At 36.1% G+C, this 16,014-nt stretch overlaps 1 protein-coding gene across 1 annotated transcript; it reads left to right on the forward strand.

Annotated features, from left to right (window-relative positions):
- Positions 1–3,696: 3,696 nt before the first annotated feature.
- On the forward strand, positions 3,697–15,172 carry LOC136264342 (phospholipase B1, membrane-associated-like). Its single transcript, XM_066059056.1, has 10 exons — positions 3,697–3,954; positions 7,547–7,602; positions 7,945–8,055; positions 9,541–9,675; positions 9,737–9,810; positions 9,873–10,002; positions 12,776–12,873; positions 12,926–12,974; positions 14,692–14,796; positions 14,843–15,172. Exons 1-10 carry the CDS (start codon positions 3,747–3,749, stop codon positions 14,996–14,998), a joined length of 1,122 nt encoding a protein of 373 aa, XP_065915128.1. The 5' UTR covers positions 3,697–3,746; the 3' UTR covers positions 14,999–15,172.
- The last annotated feature ends 842 nt before the right edge of the window (positions 15,173–16,014 follow it).

Raw genomic sequence — 16,014 nt, forward strand, 5'->3', positions numbered from 1 at the left:
TCGATGGATAATCCACATCAGCATGTGACCAGATGTTGGAACTGATAATCAGCTTTATGTCATGTGTGAAACAATTAAATTTTACAATTCACTGTATTACCATCAAGGGAGTTATGCACTGGTTGAAACATTTTACAGAATTTACGGTGATCCAATTTCAAGACACTGACTACTGATTCTACAACTTCTTTGAAACTTGTCCTCCTTGGTTGGGACAGGCAAGATTACAGACATACCTCATGTTGCTTCTGCATTGCTGTTGAGCATTTCATTTAGCTGTTTGGTAATGTTCAGAGGCAGGTCTAGTTCCCTAAGCTATAGGGGTATCTATAGTGGGGGCTAAAAATGTGGCAACTGGTTGATACAGCCAGTAGTGAATGTGAGAAGCACACTCAGCTGTCCTAGCATGAGGAGCATGCTTTATCTAAGAGGTCTGGGGGCATGCCCTCATAAAATTTTTTTTGCAAATTTAGCTTTCTGAGATCGAATTTGGCAATAATTTTAAAAAGCATGGTGAGCCACTTTAAGTGAAATCATTATTTTCTAGCAGTGGTAACCAACTTTCATATAAAGGGCACAGGAAAATGGTTTGAGTTCAAAGTTGAAGTTCAAAGGGTCTAGCAGTTGGTCTTCATTGAATGTTCTATTAGAGTCGTTGACTTTTCTATTAGAGTATTTCGATGTTCATTGATTTTACCCCTGAAATAATGATTGATTCCCTTTTGTTGATTCTTAGAAGATATTAGCTCTTCTCTTTCTATGTTTTCCCATGCATCCCCCCTCCCCCCCAAATCCGTTAAATAGTATAGTTTTGACTAAGATCCAATCTTATGGAAGACTCTTAGTAGCTAATTCAATCTGCCATGGATGAAGTCAGATCAAGGCAGATCTCATTGAAAATTAAGTTACATAGAAAAAGAGGCTGCCTGAGTTGTTTAGGCTCACGGAAATATTTATAGGTGCCCCAACATTCATGCTTAATACGTATACTCCCCTGACTGGTATACTCTAAATGTTGTCTCTATCTATTCATTTTACATTTTACATCCACTATATTTTAAATGCAATCACCCATGGTCATGCATGTGTTGGTGATACTAACAGTAATGTCTAGAAATGGCTATCTAAACTCAATTTTAGCTATGTTTATTATCTGCACTATAGCAACCAACTATCCACTGTTCAAATGTTGTAGCTAAAAGTATGCATGTATTGCACACACTCCTGTAACCGTAACTAAACCATTAACATTTAGGCTAGTCTACTGAGCATATTTTCACCTACAGGGTAAACCAGCTGATCATGAGCTGGCTGCATAGTATTATTTACTCTTAGTAATCCTGTAGATAATGCCATGGCCATATATACCCACGTATTTGAAATGTTGTTGCTTGTACCCAACCGGCACAATTTTGCACAGGTTTTAATTACGAAAAGTGTTCATGTGACACCTAGAAAATAATTTAGCAAAATGATTGGGATATACTAATAGAAAAGTCAGTTGGTGAAATTTTGATCTCAAAATGTGACACTATCTGTGGGCATATATCCCTTAAACAGTGTCTCCCCACCCTAGCTTGCTAAAAATTTTTATAAATTTCAATGCCATCTAAAGCTCATTGAGCTATGTCTGTAGCTACTAGCTTTGTTTATAATAGTTATGTGGCTTGTCACTAGAAGGTATTTGACATGTCTGTGGACACAATGCAGTAGATATAGCTATAAATCTTTTTTTCTTTTAAATCTGACCTACTGATCTATTTTTGAAACATATGGCTTGTGACCAGAAATCATATAAAAATATGTCTGAGACTTTTGTTTTTGCCTACTAACTAACCCATCTAAAATATTCGAGTAGCAACTTTTTAAATAGGTAGCTTATCACTTGGCTAATCATACCCCTGATTGTATACCCACCCATGAATACACTGTATAACACAGTTAACACTACTGGATAATAAGCTATTTAATAGTTATACCATGGCCACTCGGGATTTGCCTGATATATATGCCCAAGCCCAAGGGCCACAGGCCCGAGGCGTGGGAATATAATTATATCAGGCAAATCCCAAGTGGCCATGATATAAGTAATATATACCCCACTGGTATGCTCACCTTATAGGTGAAGGAAGACAAACCTGCATTCACCACACAGAGGTTTGCAAATATCGATCAACATTGTAGGCACAAAAAGAACGGATTGTGGGTTTCACTGGTTGTAGTGATACTATTTTAAACCAAATAACCACTAATAAGTAACCTAAGGTGTAATAAAAAACACTTAGACATATAGGTTGAGAATGTCTGAGGCATCTTTTCATGCAGTTAAAATGTACGGTGTAGAAAAACAATCCCCACATTGCAAAAATTATGATTTAGTCATGTCCAGTAACTGAACTATGCAACGCTGACTCACTCAATTCTTTTCACTTTACAACAATGCCTATAGCCTAACTAAACCAACTTGTTAAACTGTCGGCTCTATTCAAACCCATTATGCAAAACTTTAAGCAGCTTTATATAAATTCGAGGCTACCTAGGTCCAGTCATGGATTTTTTCTCCTTTCTCCAACTTTTCAAACACACCTTAAGTAGTTAAAGTCTAAGTAGCTAAAGTCTTTGAGCAGGCTGTAGGACCAGGTGTCCTACAGACCTTCAGCACTTGTGCTGTAAAGCATTAATAAAATAACCAAAGGGAACCGATGCTTTGTAACTGCCTCAGTATCAAAGGCAGTTGTGGTCAGGGCTATACATGAATATAGCCTTGTGGTTTCCTTTGAATTGAGGTGTCAAAGTGGTATATAGCTAGCTATCAGAGGAAGGCGGACACATTTTAAGCACTATGTAAAATCATTGCTTTAAGTACATAGTTCCATCTGGTATTTCACGTAAGCCTCAATAGACCCAATACAAATCTAGTAAACGGTGGGGTTGAATGGGGTTCACTGGATAAATGGATCGGGTTTAGTGTAAGTTTTAAGATGGTACGTTTGATTTTTAAAAAACTCTTTGGTTTATGGCGTGTCATGTATATCATGTGCAACTACCTCAGCCCTTCGCATGCCATACGAAGCAGCAATAAACATTGCATGGCAACTCTGTCATAAGCTTAGTGTTCTTCAGCATGCTATAAATGAACCATTGTATAATTTATTTTAGCAGCGCTTGAATCGTGTCCACCCTCCTCTGGCTAGCTGCATCACAGCAGAAGTAGCTAGTTATTGGCACAAGTCTAGGCAAAGCTGAGGACGAGTGTTAGCTAGCTAATAACTAACATAATAATTCTACGACTGCTGTGATCCAACTGCCTTATATTCAAGTGCTAGCTGAAAGACTGTCGGTACTTTGATGCGCATGGCCTCGCTGATATACAGCCAAGAACGACTGTGACTGCTGTGATATAACTGGCAAATAAACGACTGTAAGAACCTTGATGTATATGGCTTTAAATTGCATTTTGATTGTCAACACTACAAGTTTGGTGTGTTAACCCCTCAGCTACTGGAAAATATGCATGGTAGACAATACTACCACAAAGTATAGTTTCACTGGAATATAATATTCTGTATTCACCCTTTAATGCTTCCAGGTGAAGTATAATCTAGTGGGATTGTTGATTATGTAAGCTTACGTACTGTTAATGGTGTGGTAAATATAGCGCCGCTAATTTTATTAACTTAGCTTTGTAGGCGCGTTTATACATTTTGCGAAGTAATTGTGGGCTGGTACCTTAGCAGGCTGGTACAATGAACAGTAATGTTTTAGTGTTGTTTGGTACATTTGTAGCTGTGCTTGGCAACAATGAGCACAAGAGTGGCTCTCATCGAGGATATCCTCCGATTTCCTTCACCTGTCCTCCGCTACCTCCACTGGAACGGCCAGCAAGAAACGTCTACGAACTACGACCGCAAGATATTAAAGTAGCAATGGCTTTAGGAGACAGTATTACTGCAGGTAAAGATTTCTTTTAAAAATTTGTGTTAGCTAAATTGGTAGTTAACCTTTGACTTTTGAGTTGCGATTAAACTGAGCAAACACGTGATTACACTTTTATGGAATAAAGGGCGGATTAGGTCAGTTTTGTCACATGCTGTTGCATAGACAGTTTCTGCTGATAGTCAGCACCTAGTTGTCGTTTTCTATATTTTGTGTGTTAGGTAACTACACTCCAGTGTCCGAACCAATAGCTAACATTTGTGTTCAAATGGCATGATGGCATTGCATTTTCGTCCTATATCTAGAGTAGCTAGTTAGATGTGATATTGCAGTGTGACATTAAAAAAATTAACTAAGGCTTTTGTACAGGGTAAAGTATGTGCTTCATTTTTCATTAGCCACCCATAGTATGGTACGGTACCTGCCACAGATAATTGCTCCATAGTCTGGTGGCACCTGCCCCTTTGCATAAAAGAGGAAGCTAGGGTCTGGCATTACGGAGTTGTAACAAAGGAATGTAATTAATTAATCTCATTGCAATAATGGTGGCAAGAATGGCACGACTAGCTATAGCACCCATACAAAGTAAGCAGTTCTTGAATCTGGTTAGTAAAAAAAAAACCGGCTGCTAACACAACCAAAAGTACTTTCCATATTCTTTAGGTAGTATCATGAGTACTATACATCAGTTCCAATTACAACACTCTTTGCTACCTCCATCTTTAGAGCATGCACCCTATTGTCGACTAGAAACAGCCTTTAATCTTAATGCATTTTCAAGAGACTTCGTGACAAAATCTTCCACACATTATGTATTTCTACAGCATCTATGGTAACTCCAAAACAAATGTCACAAAAATTTTGTTATTACCAATAGCACAATCTGGTTGGTATTACCTGTTTTCTGTAACAACAAATTTTGAATGTTAGAGTGACCAGACCCTTTCTCATTATGCAAAAGGGTGGGCACTGCCAGACAAGAAAAATGCTACAATCAGACTTTTTTGGCAACCATAATCAGTCCACCCAGACCACATTTGGTCATTCAAAAGTGGTCCTGGCCTGAGCATTCTGTCCAACCAGATTATCATTAGTCTTGTTATTATCATGTGCAACATGCATACATGCACAGCAAGGTAGTAGCTGTATACTTCACTTGACTGTATATAACATTGACACTATCGTGTTATATTGTCCTCATGTGGTACTATAGACTGTTTTACTATCCCATGTGGTGAGCCTTAGATGTCCTAACATATTAAGATACTGATAGCTAATTTGGTAACTGTATACATGCATACTGCATAATATTATGTATCTTGGTTGCCCAGATTAGGTTTAGTTTCTGCAAGGAGTGAACCAGTCCAGTAGTATCCAAACCAATTAATTTTGTTGATCCAACATACGTAATAGAAACATGAGAGCATTATATGTAATCTACTTTCTGATTGCATAACAAAAGCTGATTTTTGTACATGCATTGACTTGAAGTCTAGTAGAGGTAAACCATCCCAACACAAAAAAAAATAACCTGCCAGAAACCTTTGAGGTAGTTTATTGTAATGCCAGAAGTCGGAGTAACCACTATAATATGATCACTCTTTAAATTATCTTCACCTATCTTATGAATGCCAATTACTGTATTGTAGCAGTTTAGCTATCCAAACATCATTTGTGACTGTAAAGAGAAAACGTAATTGCATGATGCTTGCAGAATGTTTGTGCAATCACTGTAGTATGTGTAAACCCTGAGAGAATAGCTAAAAATAAAATCTCAAGAAAATTAATTATGAATTTTCCTAACTTGTAAATAGACCAAATCGCACATGTCTGTTCTTGACACTTTTATTGTCACCATTAATCATGTTTTTGCTAAAATGTTACAGGGTGTATACTTTTGTGGCTTCCCCTAGAAAATGTATGGGCAAATCTTTGGATTAGCCATAAATATTGTGTCAGACATTTGAATAAAACAATTTTGAAGGGTCAAGCAGTACTACAAATGAGCCAAATTTCTAGAAGTCATGTTATTCCATCCTTGAGTTATTAAATGTATTTGAGGGTTCAGTTCAGTGCGTACATACTACATATCTATAGGCTTATTGGTATAACTAATAAGGCACTTTATGATGTTAAGGTAATACTATCACTATAGTGTTTATCAAATAGTGATATGGAATTTGGAGCCAAATTTTGTTTCCCTTAGCTCAATTTACATGAATCACTTAGTACAAAAATTCTGCAATCTAATCCCAATAGTAAACAGCCATTCTGGTATGGATTGTAACAGGGTTGAAACTGGGTCAGGTCAACTGGTCACATTTTATCGTATACAATTCAGATATCATTGTCATGATGATTGATGAAAGCATAAATCCTAAAGATGTTTAGAAATGGATCATTGCTGCCAAGTATATTTGAAGAAAATGAAAGGAAGTAGAGCATAGCAGAGGCGTAGCCAGGATTTTCTTGAAGGGGGTTTGGATTTGAAGTGGCAGGTCTTTAGGGGGAGGCCTGGGTGCTCCCCCTAGACCACGTTTGAACATAAATGGTGCATCACAAAATGTGCCCTTAGGCAGTAACATTAAAATTTAAGGTGCTGTTTGCTAAAACCTACACACTGCTGTTTATGCAGCTTATAAACCTATTGTAGCTAATACTAACAATCTTCACTTCCAGACAACATACTGCCGACAGCCAACTTCAATTTCTCCAGCACAGGGAAACCCTCCTCCACACTGGAGCCACTTAGTTGGCAATACCTTCTTCTCGGCCGGTCCTCCAGTTGATGGTCAGTAACTTCAGACTTGGCTCGTACTCCAATGTATTTGAGACATCATGTGCCCGCAACATGTGACAAATAAACAAACCATTCATCAGGTAAATATACATCAATGATTCACATTTTGTGCTCATCTGTAACATGCATAACACGACCACTTAAGTTTTTTCGCAGCTGCTGCCTTATAATATGTCTCAACCAACTAACAGTCTTCGTCATTTCCAATGTTGCATCATGTGCGCAACTGATCATGTGACGCAATGGATCTCAATGATTCGCAATACAGCATTAATGCAATGCAACCCTCAAGAGTAGTACAGAAGAGCGCCAGTGTGCAAGTAGCTACCAGACAGCTCCAGAGCTGTAACATTTGATGTGATTTTTAATTTAAAAAAATTCTGCCTCTGAAAGGGGGGGTTCATCCGAACCATCTGAACCCCCCCTGGCTACGCTCTACAGTTTCCAATCAAGTAATATATGTGACTGCTTTGACTGTGTATGTTATATACTTATATTGAAAGTTAACCATCTACATTATATCATTCTAACTCTTACTACTTTTAATGATCACTCATTAGGAAAAAGAATAATAATACAGCATGAAATATGCTACAAGCCATCTAGTTGAAGGCTTGAAGCCACCCCTGGTTTTTCACTGCTGTGTTACTGTTTGGTTAATATATAGCTTGAATTCTACCATTTGCTCTTACAATGTTATGACACAGTAATCCCTTTATACCTGGACTAAGGTCAATGATGCTGACCTGCACAGTTTCAACCCTAAATTGGTATATGCAATGATTAATAATTATATCTCATAATTTGTAGGATTTGGCATTATGGGAGTACATGATGATCCAATCCTTGATCTATTTGAGTACAGGGTGAGTAAAAAAATGGATTAATCGATATAATGATTGCATTGTATATGAATATACTGTATCAGTTTTATCAGCTATCCACAGTCTAGTGCACAAAATGTAAATTTGATAAAATTTGTTGTAATTGGGAAGAGTAAATTAGCAATGAACTTATTTGGTTGTATTTTATCAAGTGAAATTTGTTTTACCTTAATTTTCAGTGAAAAGGTTCATAGCAGTTACTGAGTTCTTGCTGGAGGCCTATCCCATTTTTTGTCATATATATATACAATTATTAAATGAATTTTACCCACCAAGTTATGATCTCTATTGTCTCTGATGTTTGTGATTTTACTGTGTTGTTAGGGCAAGTCATTTTCCATTGGTGGTGATGCTGGCGCTAACACTATTGCCAGTTGGTTGAGGAATTATAACAAGGATTTGGTCGGGATGAGTGTTGGCTCTCACGTTGCTGAGGTTGGTGCTTATAATGGAATACTATACAACAAGGATGTCAGCGTAGGTGTGACAAGTGAGAAAGAACCTCACTACTATTTGGCAGAAGTTAAATTAAATTCTAAATTAAATCATACAGTACAGTAGTACTGTATAGCTATTAGGGATCATGAAGAACTGGGCTTTTCTAGCTAAAAATATCACTCTAAAATCAGCCTCAATTTCCAGCTTGGCAACATTGGTTAGGCACAGCCAAGCCCAAAAGTGTGTTCAGACCAACCCCAAACCCTTCTATTGAATTTAAAAATATCTATTTAACAGAATTTTATGCTGACTGCCTAACTAACTAACTAACTAATTAACTGATGCCTCCAGCCAAGCATAGCTCAGCTATGATAAGGCTACGGGCTGAGTGCGATTTCTTCACTGTTCGATGTGATGACATCGCTTTGTTCTGAGATGTGCCTTTTCACCAACTGGAGTATGTACAATACACGCATCATGGACTTTCCTTTGTCCTCTTTTGTGTTCCAGTTCTTTTCGCTGACAACATTTGTGATAAATGATGCAGCTTCCCTGTGGCTGTGTTGGCTATTATGCTTATCGCCTGTATTTTCCGCAGTGACTTGATTGATTGCAGAGATGCTTCTCGTACTGTTCTTCGGTTGTAACGTCGTGTAATGGGGGAGCATAGCTGAAAACAAAGCATAATGGCCAACTCCTTTCCATTACGTAATTGATTGCTGGGACATGTGTTCTGACACAAAATAACTTTCATGGCATGGTGCCATTCTTTCTTTTAATCCGGCATGTGCTGGTTCATTTGTTATAATTATTAAAAAGTAAACAAACGAGTAGAAGGGAAATTAAAAATTTTAAGGATCAAAGAAAAAAGGTCAAGGGAATAGCTAAAAAGGGTGGTGAAACAAGGAAGGTCGCCTATACCTGCAGATGTACTAGTAGACATCCCTAATTCAGCCATAGTTAATTATATACTAAACTTTAGGGATTTAATGTCCACTAGTATATCTACAGGTATAAGCAACCTTCCTTGTTTCACCACATTTTAACTATTCCCTTGTTTCACAATTGATCCCTATTCCAACTTAAAATTTTTAATGTTTCGTTCTACTTGTGTAATTTTTTTTATTACATATATTGTAAGCATTCTTCATGCTGTGTTTCATTTATAATGAACTCAAATGATAAGATTTAATGCTGGTTTGCTTTCATGTGTTACATATCTCAACCACTGAACACTACTAATGCCTTACTAATAATTTTTCAAAATTTCCCTCCAGATAACATTGCAAAATGAAAAAAATTACTTGAGAAATACCCTCCTCAGATTTTCTAGACTTAGATGCCGCCATTGGAAACATTTGGTGTATTTGAATCTCTCAAGCCTTACCTCTTTCGCTTATTCTCTGATTCTCCCTATTACATAGATCCACAGATACACCATGTATTATGATATACTCTCTTGTCTATTTCTTCTGTGTACAGCTATGCTATGGAGAAATCTGTTCCCCTGATCAATATCATCCTGATAAAGATGTACTAAATGCTGCCCAGAGTGGAGCAATGATACCCAACTTGGTGAAACACGAATTGAAATATTTATTGGAACAACTGAAAAGGGTATTAGTGTTTGTAGTAGTGTAGGTATTGTACTGTACATTGACATTATTGCATTTAATAGAACACCAAGATTGACATGGAAAATGATTGGAAACTGCTAACAATACTTGTAGGAGCTAACGATGTTTGTTTGGGGTAAGACAATAAGTAACACAGTCTTATGCCACCAGATTGTGAATATACATACATACATACAGATGTTCAGGTGATGTACCATACCTAACTGCTGATGACTATGAGAAGTACATGACAGAATTGATGGAAGAGATACATAATAATATTCCAAAAGTGTTTGTCAACTATATGTTGCTATTCAACGTGTCTCAGGTATGTATGTGTGTAATAAATAGATGTTTGTACCACAGCACAATAAAAAATACAAGTATGTTGATGTTTAATTTAATTAAAGTTTGTGTAAGTTATAAAGTATACACACGTAGTACCCACAACGCTAAGGAAACATCAAAAATTGCTATTGGGAATTGTAAACTGAAGTGGTCAAAATAAAATTTTACATAACATGAATTATTTATTATAACAGCTAAAAACAGCTAAAAATCAACTCCATGTCATTTTGGTAGTCCTAGCTTAGTCAAACCAGTTGGTTGAAAAACCTTGTTGACAGCCATCATTTCTTGCCCTATGTAAAAAATACATGTATTTTGTACTAAATACAAAAATGCAAAAAAGCGAGCATTAGCACCCATAATCTCTACAGGACTACACAATTCTGCCTGAAGTAATGCTCTAGCCTTACCGTACTAATATTTATAAACTATTGATTACAACATAATATGTGCCCCCATGCAATTTATATTGGAGAATTACTCAGGTGGGAAAACCCCCAAAAAGCGAGCTGTTACCCTCAACCAAATTCACTAAATTTGGTATCATTATAATATTATGTGCCAACACTTGCTGATTAAGAATCTGCCCAAAGTAAATGCCTAATGAATTATGATACTGAGTTACATTGTAAAACATATGAAAAACAGAGTTTTCCTGCTGTTTTCAGTATTACGTATCTGAATGTATAATTTGGCGATACAAGGCTCTATCCTGCCTTTTCTCTTGGTCACTTCACAAACTCCTATATATCACTTGATTTGCCATTGATCAAGGGTTATGATGAGCCATACCAGATCTCCGTAAATTAAAGTATGCGGAAGTTATGGTGCTGTGTTTAATAGACAGTGTCATTTTTGTGTATATTTTATGTTACGGATTTTTGTAATATACAGTAATGTTTTTTTATGGTTTGTCACGTTTCCTTGGTACTGGTGAGCAGCACAAATCAGCCACAGTACAGGTAACACTCTAATCTTTACTATTAATTTTCGTTAGCATTAACTGCAAGAATGCAGAATACCATAAGATTTTGGTGGAAGAAAATTTTGATGAACTGGATTCAATCTGTCAAAAATTTCTTGTCAAACTTTTTAGAGAACTGAACAGCGAGGATGCAGTATGACACAAGCATATTCACCCAAATAGCTATTATCAAGAGTTAATAATAGAGTCTCCACTATTATTAACTCTTGCTATTATGTTTTCTGGCCAAATTGTCTCCCACCAAAATTTTGTATTGTATGGTAGTAGAACTGCTAATAAAACACTTTCTTGTCAATTTTTGCATGATGGTTCATTTTGGCATATCATGCAGTATGGTAGTACTGTACATTAGGGATCATATAGTCAAAAAAAAATTGACCAGAAACCAGCTAGTGTCACAATACTATACATTCATGACACCTTGGCAGTATTGGTTAGGCATAACCAAACCCAAACATGCCTTCGCTATGAAGCAAAATGGCTTCCTGTAGGTTGCCGCAAAAAATTTTTTTAAAGGAAATTGTCTACTGCCTGCCTGACTGATTGATTGACTGACTGATGCCTTCAGCTTGTTACACAGCATTACAAATGAAAACCTCTGCAATCAATCCAGTCACTATCAAATATGGTTCCTATTACAAACATAAGGAAGCCATCACGTACTACTATGAATTGACACCTTGAGCTGTTAGTGGTGAGAAATGGGACACAAAATAGTACAAATGTACCATGATGTGTGCAGTATACATGTTAAAAGGCACCTGTCAGGCTGCAGTGACTCAAACCTGTAGCATTAGCGAGTTAGGAAACAAAGCGTAATGGCCACTTCACTCTATGGTAATTGGTAGTTGGGGCATGCATTTAGATGAAAACAATAAGTCTGGCACCATTCTTTCTTTTGATTCAGTATGCGCAGGTTCACCAGTATGGTATAAAAAAGTAAACAAACAAGTACAAGGAATTTAAAGTTCGATTAGGGATTATAGAAATAAAAATTAGGGAAACAATGGAGGTCACCCACACATGAATATTTACTGGTGGATATTTAATCCCTAATTCAGTTGTGAGTATAGACTGAATTAGAATGGATTAAACATTCACTAGTATATCTTCAGGTGCAGATGACCTTGCTGCTTTCACTGCTTTTTATTTCTATGATCTAATCAGACTAATTTTTCTAAAATATGTATATATATAATAGTGGTTACATTTGAGTACTTCTATGTTTTCAGTAATGCATATGTACTCATTTTGTAGGGAGAAATGTTGGGTCTGGGAAAACTGGTCTTATCGTCCATGACAGTATTTTTGATTTTTCACTACAAATACAAAGCAACTATTAAATTACACAATCAAAATCAGCTGACTTGAGTGTTCTCATTTTCCCAAGTGCAGTGGCAATCCATATGAGCAGTCCTTGGGCCCTAACGGAGCTCTGGCCAGGCAGTAATACTGGTTTTCCCAAACTAGTAAACTTAGAAAGTAAATTGTGACCAGTTCAGCCTGTAAAACTAATAGCTTTTGACTTCACTGTATAACTTATCACCTTGACACTTTTACAGACATATGGGAAATGATGCATGTTCAATCTGACTAAATATAATTTCAACAGATAGGACAGAAAAGAAAATATGTAATAGTTGTTTAAGTTGGCATTCTGGAAAAACTAAAAGTCTATAGTTTTTGAAGAGCTGATGTCTACAAATTTTGTGTTAACTTTTTAACCATTAATTTTAGTATCTATATATTATATTTTTGACTTAAACAGGTTTATGACATTAGCATGAAATCAGATTACTGCAAAGACGTTCATAGAGTGTTGGGAATTGAGTGTGTCTGTGTGTTTGAAGGAGGTGAAAAAACAAGGTATTTTTGTTATTACTGAATAAGTAAATAATACTGATGCACTGCTTTTAAGGGTGGAAGTTGGTGAACTTACAAGACAATTCAATGACAGAGCAGTAGAGGTAAGAATAGAAACTATATTATAATTATGTGAATATATGAGATATACTTCATTATTCATGGATGTAAGTTCTATGGATGCAGTTGTTCAGCTTACAGCTGTGACTTACAGTTTCATTCCTTTACAAACAGGATGTTATGTTATGTACAGTATGTACATATTTTGAGGGATATAGTTTGCTCATGAATGGATTTGAACAGTTTTATACATTACACAACCTGTTCTGTTTTATAACACCTGAGAAGTAGCTACAAGCATTTGAAGACAAACAATTCCTGGACACCCAAGCAACTACAAATCCACAAATTGTATGTATATTATGTTGCTATTGCAATAGGGTTTACATTTTTCTATGAAAGCCAAAGAACAGTCTCATCTTTCCTTCACAACAATTTGGCAGCATTGGTTGACTAAAATCAAGCCCAAACATGCTATAGTAACCAAAATGCTTTTGATAAAATTTACTTACTACAAAGTGAAAATAAATTTGCTAAATTTATTTTTCAACTGGTGCCAGAGCATCAGAGTATATGTATATAGGGTGTGACCATTGAGGCTAGAGCCTCACCACTTTTATCTGAAACAGAAAAAAAACAAACTTTCAAACTCGATTAAGCCAGAACTTTAGAGTAGTGAACATACAATATTTAGCATGGGTACAATTTAGAGAAACAAACACTTAATATAACCTGTCTTTCACCTAATCCAGCTCATGTCCATTCTGTCTGCATTGAGTACCTATAAAAATAATTACCATCATAATTCGTTTTAGCTATTTCTCTTTGTGGCTAGTTAGTTTGGAAACATTTCTTACAGTTTATCTAATAAACTCAAATGGTCAGGTTTAAGAGTTAAACAATTATTATGGAGGTGGTTTTTGGTTAGTGGTCAGTTTATCACTAACAATGAACACTTGTCAGATAGCTAGTTAGCACTTTGCACACAGTATTATAGCCTAACTATGACTCTTCTTAAAATTTTCTAACATTTTCCTTGGGGAGCATGCCTCCAGATTCCCCTACACTAGCTGCCTTTGGCAATGGTAACATTAGCACTGAGCCACCTTACCACTTTCACTTTTACTCTGACATCTCTGCAAGCATGACTTGATGGCTACACTAGAAGATGTACCTAACAATCACTTATACCGTAAACAAAGAGTATAGGAACTAACATCAGAGATAACAGTCAAAGTGATACTACTATAATGTGTGTGTGTGTAAGGAAAAATGTGACTCCATATGTGAACTTTAACATGTTTAGGGATGCGGTGATTATGCTAGCATAATTTCAGGAATAATAGGTATGTGTGGGAATCAGGAATTATGGTAGCATTTTGAGGTGATTATAAAGCTTTAACAGTAGGAAAATCTGCAGTTTGCACCATATACCAATTGAGATACTCTAATAGAGCAGTCAGAAACTCTAATAGAACAGTCACTGAATATTATTTACTCTAATAAAGCAGTCACATTGAAAGAAATACTCTAATACAGCAACCAGCTAAAGAATTCAAGACTATTTGAAGCTTAAACATCAATGAAAATGGTCTGATACATCAATAAACCTGCATTATTAGCCAATTATGGTGGCATAATTTTAGGAATAATGGGCAATTCTCAAAAGCATAATAGATAATTTTTTTAGCACTGCTCAAAAGCATAATACTCAAGTTTTGGAGCATAACAGCCTCATGCCTAAACATGTTACACTTTTAGGTTGCTAAGAAATTTGCTGGAAAGTATGATGATTTTGCAGTTGTAATTCAACCTTGTGTAGCAGATGGTACAGCGGCCACTTTAACACCTGAAGTAATATCTACAGTAAGGATATTAAATTTATTGACTTTTGGTAATACTGTATCTAAAGGTTGATTGTTTTCATCCATCACTTTTGATGCATGAGCTAATGACCAAAGTGTTGTGGAATAATATGTTTACTCCATCAAGTGGGAAAGATTCTACATTCAACTTTTCAGCACCTTTGAAATGCCCAACTAATGAAACACTACTATATACAAACTGAAAGGCCCTTTAGTTTGTATATATATATAATGTGTGCGTGTATGTGTGTGCTTGGTGTATACATACATCCATGTGTTGCTATGTAAGCACTCGTGTGTGTTGTTCATGCGTGCTATAATTTTTATGCATTTCTTGGAATTATTATATTGTATATATGTATTTACTTGATATAGTAGATGCGGAAATTTCTCTACTGTAAAAGGTTCGGATTGGCATTTGCTTGTCATAAATTTAATTTCACAGGTGCTGCTTGTACCTTGATTTGTATTCATGAAATTCTGACTTATTTAGTGGTTTGGTATGGCTTAGATTGTTAGACTTTATAAATACTTTTGTGTTATTTATTTTTCCGTGTGTTTATACTAATAACAGAAGTGTTGGGGTATATGATATCTAATGAAATGGTCCAAGAAAATCAGCACAAAAAATTGTTTTATGTGTGAAACAGGGGCATATTTTTCAAAGGGAGTTTCCAACAGCAGCACTAAAAATTAATGCAGATGTGGAAAAATCTTATTTGGAATGTTATGACTTTTTAGAGTGCTTGGCTGCAGCTACTTATGAGAGTATCTCAATTCTCAATCTACAAACTATAATTTTGAGAGGTCCTCTCTCATAGAGCCTTCCCTGAGAGATAATCGTTACTATGAATTGTTGTGCTGTACAGCATGTTGTTACTTAGTACTTGATTCTGCCAGACTTTTAACAATGCATGCATGTTTGGGTTCCAGTTCCTACTGTAAACTTAGACATCACCCTCCACCCTCTCTAATCTCCTAAGAAATCCCACCATTACTTACTCCACCCATGATCATGTGTTGACAGTGTTGATGAAAGCTGACTAAAGTGATAGATATATAATTCAGAATTTGACTGCATTCATTTGTATTGAAAAACCAGCACTATAAATTTTTCCCATGACAAACAATGCAACTTTATTTTAATCTTCAAGTTCATGTATCTCTCAATGTAGAATTCAGTCACATGGTAAAGGGGTGGATCCAGGGTTTGGCAAGG

The sequence above is a fragment of the Dysidea avara genome, chromosome 8 (genome assembly GCF_963678975.1).
Source record: "Dysidea avara chromosome 8, odDysAvar1.4, whole genome shotgun sequence".
In the NCBI taxonomy this organism is placed as follows: domain Eukaryota; kingdom Metazoa; phylum Porifera; class Demospongiae; order Dictyoceratida; family Dysideidae; genus Dysidea; species Dysidea avara.

What these genes read in the sequence shown, in the direction of transcription:
- LOC136264342 (XM_066059056.1), top strand. Translation starts at nt 3,747, where the DNA reads ATGAACAGTAATGTTTTAGTGTTGTTTGGTACATTTGTAGCTGTGCTT. An exon ending in TTGATCTATTTGAGTACAGG is followed by an intron (nt 7,603 to 7,944) that starts GTGAGTAAAAAA and finishes CTGTGTTGTTAG; the next exon opens with GGCAAGTCATTTTCCATTGG. An exon ending in TCAATGACAGAGCAGTAGAG is followed by an intron (nt 12,975 to 14,691) that starts GTAAGAATAGAA and finishes TTACACTTTTAG; the next exon opens with GTTGCTAAGAAATTTGCTGG.